At 48.2% G+C, this 13,833-nt stretch overlaps 1 protein-coding gene across 1 annotated transcript in view; it reads right to left on the reverse strand.

Annotated features, from left to right (window-relative positions):
- LOC310701124 (von Willebrand factor A domain-containing protein 7-like) overlaps positions 1–13,833 on the reverse strand; it is a 44,790-nt gene that overhangs the window by 7,328 nt on the left and 23,629 nt on the right. Inside the window, exons 9-12 of the mRNA XM_083491436.1 lie at positions 13,593–13,729; positions 8,772–9,050; positions 6,046–6,261; positions 3,054–3,226 (exon numbers count right to left, since the gene is read on the reverse strand). Of these exons, the coding sequence (XP_083347562.1) occupies positions 3,054–3,226; positions 6,046–6,261; positions 8,772–9,050; positions 13,593–13,729 (805 nt within the window). The remainder of the gene's footprint in view (positions 1–3,053; positions 3,227–6,045; positions 6,262–8,771; positions 9,051–13,592; positions 13,730–13,833) is intronic.

A 13,833-nucleotide genomic window follows, 5' to 3' on the forward strand; every position in this document is an offset into this window, starting at 1 on the left:
GATAATGGAGAAAGAACAATTGCTATTGATTTTTTACAGCACAGCTGTGGAATCTGTGGCCTTCCAGAAGTTCTTGGACTACATCTCGCCTCACCCTTGACTTTGGAGCCATGTTGGCTGGGGCTGATGGGAGTTGTAGTCCGGTAGCATCTGGAGGGTTCTCCCATTCCTGCTTTTCTCTGATGATGATGATGATGAATTCAATTTATATACCACCCTTTGTCAAAAGATCCCAGGGTGGTGTGCAACATTAGAGAACCCATTTTTATAGAACGGAAATGGTTTATTGAATATTTGCAAACAAATTGTAAACAGTTAAGAACATTGGCAAAATAATAACCTGTGGTTTTATAAGAGTATGCATTTTGAGGAGATGAATAAATGAACAAATTAAGTTGGATATGCAGAAAATATTAAAAAATAAATTTAAGGAACCACAGAAAGAGGGGGAAGGAAGTCAAGTTTTGGAATGTTAAAATGGCTGAACAGTTATTGAAGTGTATAAACCTGAAAACCATAAGCAAAATATTTTAAAAAGAACCCATTTTATGGAGCATCAAGAATAATAACAGACAGCATAATTGTAAAATATTTATAATAACAACCATCCTCTCGGCTTTAACAGGGCATAGATTGTTTAATGGCTAAAGGCCTGTGTAAAGAAGAATGTTTTTGCCTGGTGCCTGAAGATACCGTATTTCCCCCTCTATAACACGCAGATTTTTTTCTCCTAAAAAGTAAGGGGAAATGTCTGTGTGTGTTACTGAGCGAATGTGTGATCCCTGGAGCCGACTGTCCCGAGCGCAGGGGCAAAAATCAGGCACACGCGAGGAGGGAAACCTGAAAAGAGGAAGCTGCTGCTTTCCTGCATTCTGCCTCAGGGTCTTACTGCCTACCCTGTTCTGTTTCGGTTGCTGTTTGCTCAAACGGAACAAAGAGCAGGCAAATCCCCTCCCCTCCAGGCAACCCCTCCCCTCCTGGCAAGCAGAGGGGAAAGGAAAGGATCGCGTCCTTCCTTCTAATTCCTCTCCGTGCTCCGGTGCTGCTGCTGCTGCGTCCAGGGAAGCATTCCAGGCAGCCGGAAAACATGCAGGTGGGGGAGAGAGAGAGAGAGAGAAGAGAGAGACAGAGAGAGAGAGGGCTAGCTTGGGTGGGTGGGTGGGGACTTTTGCCTTCCTTTCCTCCCTCCCGTTAAACCCCTCTCCTGCATTCTTAGCCAGCTGCTTCTCCGCACACCCCTCTCGTGCTCCTTGTCCCTTCTATGTTTTTCCTTCCCTCCCCACTTAAAACGTGGTTACAAAGCACAGATCCATATGGATCCTCAGGATCTTTGCATTGGGTCACCCCAAATTCACCATCAGATCACATAGCAATGATCTGATGCAAAAACAGGGCTGCAATGGTGCAAAAACGTGGTTACAAAGCACGGATCCACATGGATCCTCAGGATCTTTGCATTGGGTCACCCCAAATTCACCATCAGATCACATAGCATGTCCATGGCTACAGCCTGCACCAAAAAAATCACGCACCCACTGTTGCCTGGGGCTGCAATGGTGCAAAAACGTGGTTACAAAGCATGGAGCCACATGGATCCTCAGAATTTTTGCACTGGGCTACCCCAAACTCACCATCAGATCACATGTCTGTGGCCACAGCATGAACCACAAAAATGATACATCCACTGTTTCATTCAGAATTTTTTTTCTTGTTTTCCTCCTCTAAAAACTATGTGCGTGTTATGGTTAGGTGCGTGTTATCGAGCGAAAAATACGGTATGTAATGAAGGTGCCAGGCAAGGCTCTCTGGGGAGAGCATTCAACAGGCAGGGGGCCACCACAGAAAAGGCCGGTTGTCATGTTGCCATAGTCTGAACCTGCTGCGGCCTGGGAACTTCTGAAGTGAGCAAGTGTCAGGAGCAAGGAGGAGGAGGAGCAACTGCTTCTCCTTGGCCCCCACTCCCTCTCAGTAATGGAACGGATTGGAGTCCAGGAAGGGGTGGCCCAATACATTTTGCTTCTTGAGGCAAAGGGCAAGACGGTGACTCCCTCCATATAGAAAAGCCCAACAGATTGGCAGGTAAAACTTACTTCAACACAGGCCACAGAACAGTGTCCTGCACTGCCCCTGAGGGTAGCAGGCTAGTTCATGTATTTATCCGTCTGTTACATTTCTGTCCTGCCCTTACTTCCAAAGAAGCCCAGAGCAGGAAATGGCAGAAAATAAATAAGAAAAAGCAAATCAATCACCTATCCTATTTTACCCTCACAACATCCCTGTGAGGTAAATTAGGTTGAGAGAGAATGCTCCAGGTCACCCCATGAGTTTCACAGCTGAGCAGGGATCATGAACCCTGGTCCCCCAGGTCCTAGTCCAACGCTTTAACCATTACACCGCCTTGTCTCAAAGACATCTTAAAACATTTCAAGACAGTCACATATCCTCACAGCTAATGATTACAGGGTTGCTGAGAACTGAACCTTCCAACTGTCAAATTTCAGTGTCCATAGGTGCCAGCTCTAGGGAGCCCTGGGTGCCAGGGCACCCAGAATTTTTTCTGGGTGGGTGCCCACAATGCGGGACTCCAACACGACTTCCAGTTTCTACTGGAAGTCGTGTCAGACCCCGACACAACCTCCCAGATGACGTCCGAAGCCCTGCAAAGCCTCGGAACACGACTTCTGGTAGAAACCGGAAGTCACGTTGGAGGTCTTGCAAGGCCCGGGACGTGGCCTCCGAGACCTGGCAATGTCTCAGAAGCGACATCTGAGACCCTCCGAATGTGGTAGAAACCGGAAGTGGTGTGAGTGGTCTCGGAAATGAGGCCCTGGAAGCATCGCCACGCTGCCGATGCAACATGGCGTCACGACATCATGATGTCATGTTATGTCATGGGCACCATTGGGCGCCCATAACCTGGAGCCCAAGTCAGCGCTCCTGCCAGTGTCTGTAGCAGTGTTGCCTAGGCAAAGAACTTCAGGCCTGGAGGGCTGTGATCAGACTCTGGGCTGGAGATCCCTGCTTTAGCTAAAAACATGGGAGAGAGAACTTACTGGGTTATCTAAGGAAACGTGGGCAATCGCCCAGGGGCTTTCAAGGGCATCAAAGGCTTGTTTCAGAGTGATGGAATCTATGGGCTTCCCTGATCCAGAGATAGGGACCAGGCGCTGGATCCTAGCACCTTTAGTATCTTCCATCAGCCTCAGGGACACAGTGTAATTTGAGCCTGCAACAAAAATGCAGAAAGTCAGTTTAGTTTCACTGGAGATTCTCTGGTCTTTCTTCCTCCGCTATCAATGCAGTGTCCCCACTGAGTTTGGATTTGATATCCCGCTTTATCACTACCCGAAGGAGTCTCAAAGCGGCTAACATTCTCCTTTCCCTTCCTCCCCCACAACAAACACTCTGTGAGGTGAGTGGGGCTGAGAGACTTCAGAGAAGTGTGACTAGCCCAAGGTCACCCAGCAGCTGCATGTGGAGGAGCGGGGAAGCGAACCCGGTTCCCCAGATTACGAGACTACTGCTCTTAACCACTACACCACACTGGCTGGGTTTCCCCTCTTGGGACATATAGTTGCATCCTGAGCTAATTGGGGTACAGTGGTACTTCAGGTTAAGAATTTAATTCATTCTGGAGGTCCGTTCTTAACCTGAAACTGTTCTTAACCTGAGGTACCACTTTAGCTAATGGGGCCTTCCACTGCCGCCGCACGATTTCTGTTCTCATCCTGAGGTAAAGTTCTTAACCTGAGGTACTATTTCTGGGTTAGCAGAGTCTGTAACCTGGAGTGTCTGTAACCTGAGGTACCACTGTATTTTTCACAGTCTGGAAAGCAGAATTTTCTTTACTGGATATAATGTGTGGTTGGTTTGTACTTCATTTCTGTTGTAGCTTCATGTGCAGCAACAGCAGAGATTTTAGACTACCCTCTTGGCTGGTCACCTGTGGCGAGTAAGACCAAGATAGCAGGTGATCAGGCTCAGAAGCTTTTGTCAACTGAATGAAAGTAGAAAAGGCCACAGCTCAGTGGTAGATGTTCTGCCTCGAATACAGAAGGATTCATCCCTGGCATCATTGCTTTTCCAACTACATTGGCTCCTGGTGGAGTACAGGGTCAGGTTTAAGGTGCTGGTTTTGACCTTTAAAGCCCTTCACGGCCTAGGACCCTTGTACCTACGGGACCGCCTCTCCTGGTATGCCTCACGGAGGACCTTAAGGTCCATATATAGCAACACCCTAGAGGTCCCAGGCCCTAAGGAAGTTATATTAGCCTCAACCAGAGCCAGGGCCTTCTCAACACTCAGGAACACTCTGTCTCCTGAGACCAGGGCACTGCGGGATCTGATCTCTTTCCGCAGGGCCTGTAAGACAGAGTTGTTCCGCCTGGCCTTTGGCTTAGAATCAGTTTGATTCCCTCCCCCTCTTTCTTTTTCCTTTCTCCTCCTGTGAAGAGGCTGCATCCTAATGTTTTAATGTTGTATCTTAATCTTTTAAATTGTATTTTAATCAACTTGTTTTTATTATTGGTTGTTAGCCACCCTGAGCCCGGTCTTGGCTGGGGAGGGCGGGGTATAAAAAAAAATTTGTTGTTGTTGTTGTTGTTGTTACAGTGGTGCCTCGCAAGACGAAAAGAATCCGTTCTGTGATTCTCTTCGTCTAGCGTTTTTTTATCTTGCGAAGCAAGCCCATTGACGGATTAGCGGATTAGCGCTATTAGATAGAGGCTTTTAGCGGCTTATCTGCTGATCGGATCAGCTGATAAGCGGCTTAGCGGCTTAGAAAAGGGGGGGGGGAGGAAAAAAAACAGCAGGAACTCGCAAGGCATTGTTGTCTTGCGAAGCAAGCCCATAGGAGATTCGTTTTGCGAAGCACCTCCAAAACGGAAAACTCTTTCGTCTAGCGAGTTTTCCGTCTTGCGAGGCATTCGTCTTGCGGGGCACCACTGTATTATTATCTTCAGTTGGAAGGTGATGGGAAAGGCCCTTGTGCCAAACCAGGGATGATTAAGGAATTTGACCTTTGTGAAGTCCAATGTGAAGCACACAGGAACAGCCTTCCTGGATCAGGCCACGGGCCCACCTGGTCCACTGTACTGTTCTCACAGTGGCTAACCAGAGGCCCACGGGAAGCTTGCAAGCAGAACCTGAGCACGACAGCCGCTCTCCCCTCCTGCGGTATCTAGCAAATGATGATCGTCTGCATCTTTTGGACTAAATGTTAGTATTTCATGCAGCCCGTGCTGCAGATGAGATTGTTGCCTGTCTGGGACAAGTCTGGGAAAGGAAGAACATCTTATCTCTTCTGCTGCGGGTACTGTTTCACTGTACTTTTGCGTTTATTTCTGTCTGTTTCGTTCTCTTGGAGTTGGAGAGAATGGACGCCATTACTCCTTTGTCTGTATATAGTGTGTAAATAAATAGTAGATTAGATCTATGATGTCTCACACTTCTTGCTGTGTAACGCTAGAAATATAGTGTGCATACATCATTTGATTTATGTTGCTGGACAGCCCTGGAGAAGAAGGGAGATACCTTTTCCAGTGTTGAGCACATCGGAGGACGCTCAGAGTTCTGGGGGCCTGCAGGAACCCCCAGGGCGTTTTTCCAACACTAAAGTATAGATCAGAAGCTAGTTTGCAGAATTCTTGATAGGCTCCAATGCATTATCAAAATGTATACAGTGGTACCTCGGGTTACATACTCTTCAGGTTACAGATTCCGCTAACCCAGAAATAGTGCTTCAGGTTAAGAACTTTGCTTCAGGATGAGAACAGAAATCGTGCTCCGGTGGCGCAGCAGCAGCAGGAGGCCCCATTAGCTAAAGTGGTGCTTCAAGTTAAGAAGAGTTTCAGGTTAAGAACGGACCTCTGGAACGAATTAAGTATTTAACCCGAGGTACCACTGTATTTTGAGAGAAAATACATTCAGTAATTCTCTGTACAACTCTTGGGAAAGGATAGGTGCTTTTTTAAGTCTTTAAAAAACAACAGCAACGCCAGATAATTCTGCCCTCAGTGTGGGTGCTTCACATCCCAGAAAACTTACCTTCCACAGGTTTTCCCTGCACCGGAAGCACATACTCTTTGTGCTTCTGCATAATCTGGTAGGAAAAGTCAAGCAAACTCTTGCCTCCGATTTCCACCTCGTAGGAACCGCTGGGAGAGACAGTCACGGTCCACATGCCCCGTTCAGGAATGGGGGATACCTTCACAATCTTGTGGCTGGCTGTGTTGATCACTGTGTGAGTGGACGGTGAGACACCTGCCACAGGATGACACCAAGACAGACAAGGTTGCAGGAGATGGAGAGATGCCTGGCCCTCAGAGCTCTCCCCAGCCACGGGGGCCACCAGGGGGCGCATTGGAAGATGGCCGACAATAACATCTCTCCGACCCACACGAGGTAATTAAGAGGCTGTTATGGGAGTATGCAGCTTCCCTTGCCCCCCCAAGGGAATGGGGGGGGGGACTGCCTTGCCTGCTGTGCCCATAATTCACCCCCAGATTCGAAAGAATGGGGTGAGGGCACTAGGCACAAAGCCCTTGGGTGGAGTCAGCTCTCCCGGACGCTGTCTCTGAATCGCGCACTAGTTTGCATCAGCTCGAAATATATAATTGGAAATAGTAGCAAATGCACATACTTCAAGTGAAGATCGGGAGTAAAGATTGCTGATTAATGGGATTTCTGTGAGTGGAGCGACGGGCTGGACAATAAATCAAGTGAAGACTCATCATTAAAAGATCGGTATGTCGGAGCGAAACAGAAAGGGGAGGGAGGAAAAACTTTTCTTTTTTTGTCTTATGTGAGTACCCAATAATCCTCCTTCCCAGAGGAGGGAAATTACTAATCACAAGCAGGAGATTAAGAACTGTGTGGAAATAAATTACTGATCAAAGAGAGGACTGGCGGGAACGTCTGATGGAAAGAAAGCTTTGTGACACAGTTTCAAATGGAGATTTGTTAAGACAGGCCTGCTCACAGGAGGACGAGGGGGAGGAGGACCATGGTCATTGGAATGTCAATGTATGGTTATCGGAGATACAGTTTCGCAGGCCTGTGGAAATCAACGGACAGACTGTGGGAATGTTCTTTTTGGAGGAGTGGAAATGGCGTCTGTCCTTTATGTGATATGGCTCTTGGAGAGTGTAAAATCCACACAGGATATGTTTGTTTTCAACCCGCTTGTGAAGATTATCAGAGATCACAAAGAAAGGAATATATGATAACAACAAGAAGATGACGAAAATAATAAAGAGACTATCTGGACAGAACTAGACAGAACTGTGTAATTAAAGCAGCAACAAGAGTGATGTTTGGATCCCTTTCGGAGTTCGAAGCATGGGTACCCCCAATAAAATTTCAGAGCTCTCCCCAGCCACTCCCTTCTCTTCAGACAACAGCCCTCACTGCCCCTGCTTTGCACCTGCCTTGTTTGTGCCTGGCTGGAATATGTCCTTGAACTGTGATGATGTCGCTTGCTGGTCTGGTTGGAAGATAGGGAGGCATGTATGATTGACTAGGCTGCTGTAACATTTCCACTCATTGCTCCACACACTATTGTTATGTAGGCCTTTGAAGATTGCTGTCCATAGCTGTCAACTTACAGTTTTGAAAATAAGGGACCAGAAGCCCCGAAAATAAGGGATCAGCAGCCAAAATAAGGGATTTTCCAAGTACAGGTATGTTCAACTTCTGAGCCCCTCTGAGCCAAAGGCAGAAAGCCCAGCCAGCAGCCAAACGAAGCCTCAAGCGGTGGTTCCCACAGCGCAGCAACCCGGCAAAAGGGATGCAGCAAGGAAAACCACCGTCACCTCTCCGCTGGGAAGCGCTGAGCAAAGGCGAGTCCCCAGGCAACGCGGCCGACTTGATCGGCACAAGGCATGCAAGCTCCACCCCCCAGTCGTTCTTAGACTCCTTATTGGGTGAGCAACGCAGCCAGGCAACACAGTTGGAACCTCCCTCCTCCCTGGCCGGCATGGAGGAAGGGAAGGAGAGGAGCTGCTTCCTTTGAAACCCGGGAAATTTAAGGGACATCATCAATAAGGGACAGCAGTGGGACATGGCGCTGGGATAGGGGACTTTCCCGCCAAATAAGGGACAGTTGACAGCTATGTTGCTGTCACAGACTAGTTGGACACAGAGGAATGTTGGGAAGAACCAGCCAGGGAAGAAGGCTCAGAGCCCGGGGAGAGGTGGTGGGACCATGATGAGTGGTTCAGAGGGATAAGATTGGGAAGAGGCGGTGTCGGAAGCTGAGGAGGTAACAGGGATTAGTGAGCTGGGAGAGTCTGTGGCAGAGAGAAGCCCAGAATCAGAGGCAGAAACTGAGGCAGGAGAGGAGGAAGGCAGAGAGGCAGAGATGAGTCTGGCTGGGGAAGAGGCACAGGTGTCTCCCCATCCTGCTGCAACAAACTCCCCTCCCCACTGGTCTCCCAGACCCAGGAGAGGCATGAAAAGAGCGGAGGAGAGATTGGTGACTTGCAGGTGCAGTCTCCGATTGCTTCTTGGGGGGCAAGATCATGCTATGCTCATTAGGCCTGACACTCCTGTTTTTGCTAATAAAGAGTTAACTCTAACTTGCCTGGTGTGATTTACTGCTGGCTTGCTTATGACAGTGGCTTAGAAGGGCAACCCTCTGGCTGCAAAAGGTTCCTCATTCGTGATGTAGAGGATGGTGACTTACACAGGAATCAGAATTCTAGCCCCTGCCCCCAGTTATACACCTGTAGGAAAGCTCGCTGCTTCATCCTCTGCATTACAACAAATCGTACCTGAAGGCTGCAGCAGAAAAACGGTGAATCCTGAGGCGCTTAAGCTCTTGACGGAGACAGTGATTTCTGTGAGGGTCTCATCCACAGGGAAAGAGAGCTGAGATCCATCCAAGTGCTTATGGACCACTTTGACAGGGGCAGCATTCAGAGACAGCTCCATGATGCCCAAGACCCGGCCAAGTTCACCTTTGGTGGTCTTCACATAGAAGCCTCCGGAATATGCAGCTAGTTGTTCATAGATGTTAGCATAACCTTTCCGGGAAGCCTCCTCGGCAGCACCTGTGGAGAGGAAGGATGGAGTTTTGTCTTGAAACCGGTCTCCTCCCTTTCTCTGTTCACATCAGTGTGGGAATGTTCAGGGATGCAGGAGAGGATATATTGTTTGATTATAGCTTTTCCAACTTGTGTAAACAAGTTCACAATTTACCGGAGTAACATTCCCCTTTTTAAACTCACGACGGATGTGTTTGCTCAGGCTTGCTAAAGCCTCTATAATAACTGTTTTGGTATTTCCCCCTTATTCCCTCATAAAAGATAAGACATGACACAGTCTTCTGTAAAAGTATAAAAAGAGTTTACTCACTCACATTCTGTTCACAATTGGATCCCAGAAGGCAGACTTATCTTAGAAAAGGAACATATACCTGGAAACTATCTCATAAGGAGACAGTCCCTTTGTCCTCTCTTGGCTGGAGGTCAAGAGAGCATCTTTGGCTAAGCAGATGTTGCTTTTTCAATGCATGTAGTCAAAGATAGAGAGATGGCTGCCCTGTCCTGTGCTTTTGTCGTTAACTGCACAGGTGAGGCCACGCCCACCTCTAGTCACATGCAGAGGAAGTCTGTCCCAGCCCAGAAGGAAACAGGAAGTTTACCTGCTGGCTGGACAAACATTCCTCCCCATGTGTAAACATGTTCACTCTAGGAATGTTGTACTTGACTGCTCTTGTGTTTCACATCCCACAAGCAGGAAAGGCAAACCACAGCTTTTGGCAGCAGTTGCTTATAATAATTACACAATATAAGATGGGTCTGGTTCTGAATGATCTCTCAAAGGTCCTGCCCAAATTTTGTGACACTGGTTGTAGAAAGAGGCCGCTAAGGAAAGTCAAACCAACTGGACCTCGACTGATTGTCATGGTTCCTATGTACTGCCCCTGTTGTTGGAGGCAATATGCGTCTGAATGCCAGCTGCTGGGAATCGCAATAGGTAATAAAGGTACTCTTGCTTGTGTGCTTCTAATAGGCATCAGGTTGGTCAGTGTGAGAGCAGGATGCTACCCTAGATGGGACATATGCATGACCCAGCAGCACAGACAGCTCTTGTCTCCTCATGAGTCCAGCAGATTCTCCTTGGCTGCAAGGATGGGCTTTTGCACAACTGAAAAGATGGCCAGGTTCAGGAGATCTGTTGTCACCGGAGCAAATAGTTGGAGATCCTTCTGGAAGAGGGCAGGCTTTCCCTTCCTTTGCTCTCCCCTGTGGGAGGGGATATCACTGAGATGTCTGTGTGGGCACAAAAGAGGGCAACAGACAGGGATTCCTGGCACTGAGTCTGGAGAGAGACATAAGACTTCATTTGTAGCACCCTAGAAATGGGATAAATGCAAGAAAGCAAAGTGGCTGTCCAACAAAGCCTTATAGTTAGAGCTATGGTTCTCCCAGTAGTGATGTACGGAAGTGACAGCTGGACCATAAAGAAGGCTGATCACTGAAGAATTGATGCTTTTGAATTCTGGTGCTGGAGGAGATTCTTGAGAGTCCTATGGACTGCAAGAAGATCAAACCTCTCCATTCTGAAGGAAATCAGCCTTGAGTGCTCACTGGAAAGACAGATCGTGAAGCTGAGGCTCCAATACTTTGGCCACCTCATGAGAAGAGAAGACTCCCTGGAAAAGACCCTGATGTTGGGAAAGGCACAAGGAGAAGGGGATGACAGAGGACGAGATGGTTGGACAGTGTTCTCGAAGCTACCAGCATGAATCCGACCAAACTGTGGGAGGCAGTGGAAGACAGGAGTGCCTGGCACACTCTGGTCCATGGGGTCATGAAGAGTAGGACATGACTAAATGACTAAACAACAAAAGAAATGGGATGCAGGTGGCGCTGTGGTTTAAACAGGTGGCTTGCCGATCGGAAGGTCGGCAGTTCGAATCCCTGCGACAGGGTGAGCTCCCATTGTTTGGTCCCAGCTCCTGCCAACCTAGCAGTTTTAAAGCAAGCAGTGCAAGTAGATAAATAGGTACCGCTCTGGCGGGAAGGTAAACGGCGTTTCCATGCGCTGCTCTCGTTCGCCAGAAGCGGCTTAGTCATGCTGGCCACATGACCTGGAAGCTGTCTGCAAACAAACACCGGCTCCCTCGGCCTTTAAAGCAAGATGAGCGCACAACCCCAGAGTCGTCCATGACTGGACCTGCCAGGGGTACCTTTACCTTTACTAGAAACCTAATGGGAGAGCAGGATCTGTTGTTATGTGAATGCGCTGAACCTTTGCATTATATGCTCAGCCTGCATATACCGGTATGTGTAAAGAAGCAAACAAACCACACAAACAATCCCAATTAGCCTCATTCAAAGGAAACCAACCCAGGGTATGCTGTGGAACTCCTTAAATCTCAGTGTTCAGATTGCATTGTGCATGAGCATGACACTATATAGCAGTCACTTCATGCTATCATCCTCTAGATGGCGACCAATGCAACAGAAAACAAGAAAAATTAAAAAAACATCAAGGCTCACTTCCAGACAACTTGGGATGCTCCCACATTCCTTACTGCAAGCAGTCTATTATTATTATTATTATTTGGCACCAGAGCATCAAATCCACTTAAGTGTGCAGATTCTGAACTAGTTGGCATCCCTCCCACAAAAAAAACACAAAAGAAAAAAAAAAGCAGGCATATGGAAGTGGTCCAAGATACAAACAAACCATAATGATAAACCAGGCAACAACAATGGCAGAAACAATTGGCAGCTCTGGCACAATACAGTGGTTCCTTGTTTCTCGAACGTAATCTGTTCCAGAAGTCCGTTTGACTTCCAAAACATTAAAAAACCAAGGTGTGGCTTCCGATTAGCGCAGGTGCCCCTGAAACAATAGCCGGCAACCACATCGGATGTTCGGCTTCTGATTTTTTTTTTTGCAAACCGGAACACTTACTTCCAAGGTTTGTGGTATTCGGAAGCCAATTTGTTTGTCAACTAAGCCGTTCGAGAACCAAGGTTCCGCTGTATTGCTAAAGGACCAAAAACCAAAACAGAACATGCATGCTTTGCATGCGAAAGGCCTGAAATTCAGTCCCTGGGATGTCCAGGGAGGGCTCCTCTGGAAGTCCTGGAAAGCTGCTCTCAGCCAGTGAAGACACACTTGAGGCAGGTGGACCAGTGACCTGACTCTGCATAAGGCCGCTTCCACATATTCCTGTATATGAAGCCCTGGCTCACTTGGAGGACATGCAGACATTTTCGTTCCTCCAGCTCACTCTGGTTGCTCTAGCATGGTTGGGAAAACTGTGGCCCTCCAGATGTTGCTGGTCTGCAGCTCCCATCAGCCCTGGTCATTGTCCCTGCTGGCTGAAGCTGCGGGATCTGGAGTCGAGCAAGATCTGCAGGGCCACAGATGTTGCGATAGAAAAAAAGAATAACATCTTCAACACGCCCCTGCCTTATCCATGCTTCATATATTACGGAGGCAGCATGGGACTGGATCACACAGATGGTCTCGTATTGAACAAATTTCCCCATAGCCATTACAGACCACGAATTCCATGCAGGCAAGTCAGTGGGAAGATGAAGGTGGGGCAGATCTCTCCAATCCTCTTTCACCTGCCCACTTGGTTTCAGTGCTGGCTACAAAGGAAGAGAAAAACACCCCTCCTGTCCTGCCCTTTCACCAGCCTATCTGGGATGAGCACCCCCGCTTTAAAGAGCAGTAACTTTGGGTTAAACCACAGAGCCCAGGGCTTGCTGATCAGAAGGTCGGCGGTTCAAATCCCCGCGACGGGGTGAGATCCCGTTGCTCGGTCCCTGCTCCTGCCAACCTAGCAGTTCAAAAGCACATCAAAGCACAAATAGGTAAATAGGTACCACTCTGGCGGGAAGGTAAACAGCGTTTCCGTGCGCTGCTTTGGTTCGCTCTTAGTCATGCTGGCCACATGACCCAGAAGCTGTACGCCGGCTCCCTCGGCCAATAAAGCAAGATGAGCGTTGCAACCCCAGAGTCGGCCACGACTGGACCTAATGCTCAGGGGTCCCTTTACCTTTACCTAACTTTTGTGGGCTGATCACAAAGAAGTGGTCCCCACTTCACTAACATGGCTGTTGGGCCACAGACCACCTCATTTTCTCCCCCATTTTCTGTTCATATTGTGGATATTTCACCCCTCCCATTGTGAGAACCTCAGGATGTTTTCAGAAAGCAGGGGGCGGAATCTGCTCATCGCTTCTTCTGCTCCAGCCTGACTCTGTGGGAGTCTGAGTGTTATCTGTGTAGAGATAAGATGGCTGCATAAGAAACTGTAACACTCATGCAGTCTAGAAGCCTCCGTTAGTCTTTAGTTTATTTTGGTTTGCAGTAGCTGTAATAGAATAAAGAAGTTAAGCTTCAGAGCCGTTGTTCGTGTGATTCATACTCTGCTGTGCTGACTTTGGTGCTCACAGCTCAAAGTTGTGAGTCCGTTGCACTTAGACCTGCTCTCCCACAGTGGAAGGTCTCTGGAAGTGCTTCCCAGCTCGCCTGGCCCAGTCGGGGCAGAAGAGGTTGAGCCCAGTCATTGGCACCCGCTCAAAGGCGAAGCTGACAAATACTTGCCAGGATTTACATACCTCTGCGTTTCCGGCTGGAACAATAACCCGTGAGAGCAAAGTTCACCACAGACTTAGAGGAATCAATCAGGACGGTGACTTTATCTTTCAGATATTCATCTTTAGCTCCAGCATCAGTAAAGGTGAAGATCTCAGACCTGGAGAAGATGAAAAGGGATCTTATGGAAGAGAGTTGAAGAAGCTAACAGTATGCTGTACAGGCAGGTGAGCAAATTGTGGGATAAGCCGCCTCACCTACTGA

This window comes from Podarcis liolepis (genome assembly GCF_965112155.1).
Source record: "Podarcis liolepis genome assembly, chromosome: 2".
NCBI lineage: Eukaryota > Metazoa > Chordata > Lepidosauria > Squamata > Lacertidae > Podarcis > Podarcis liolepis.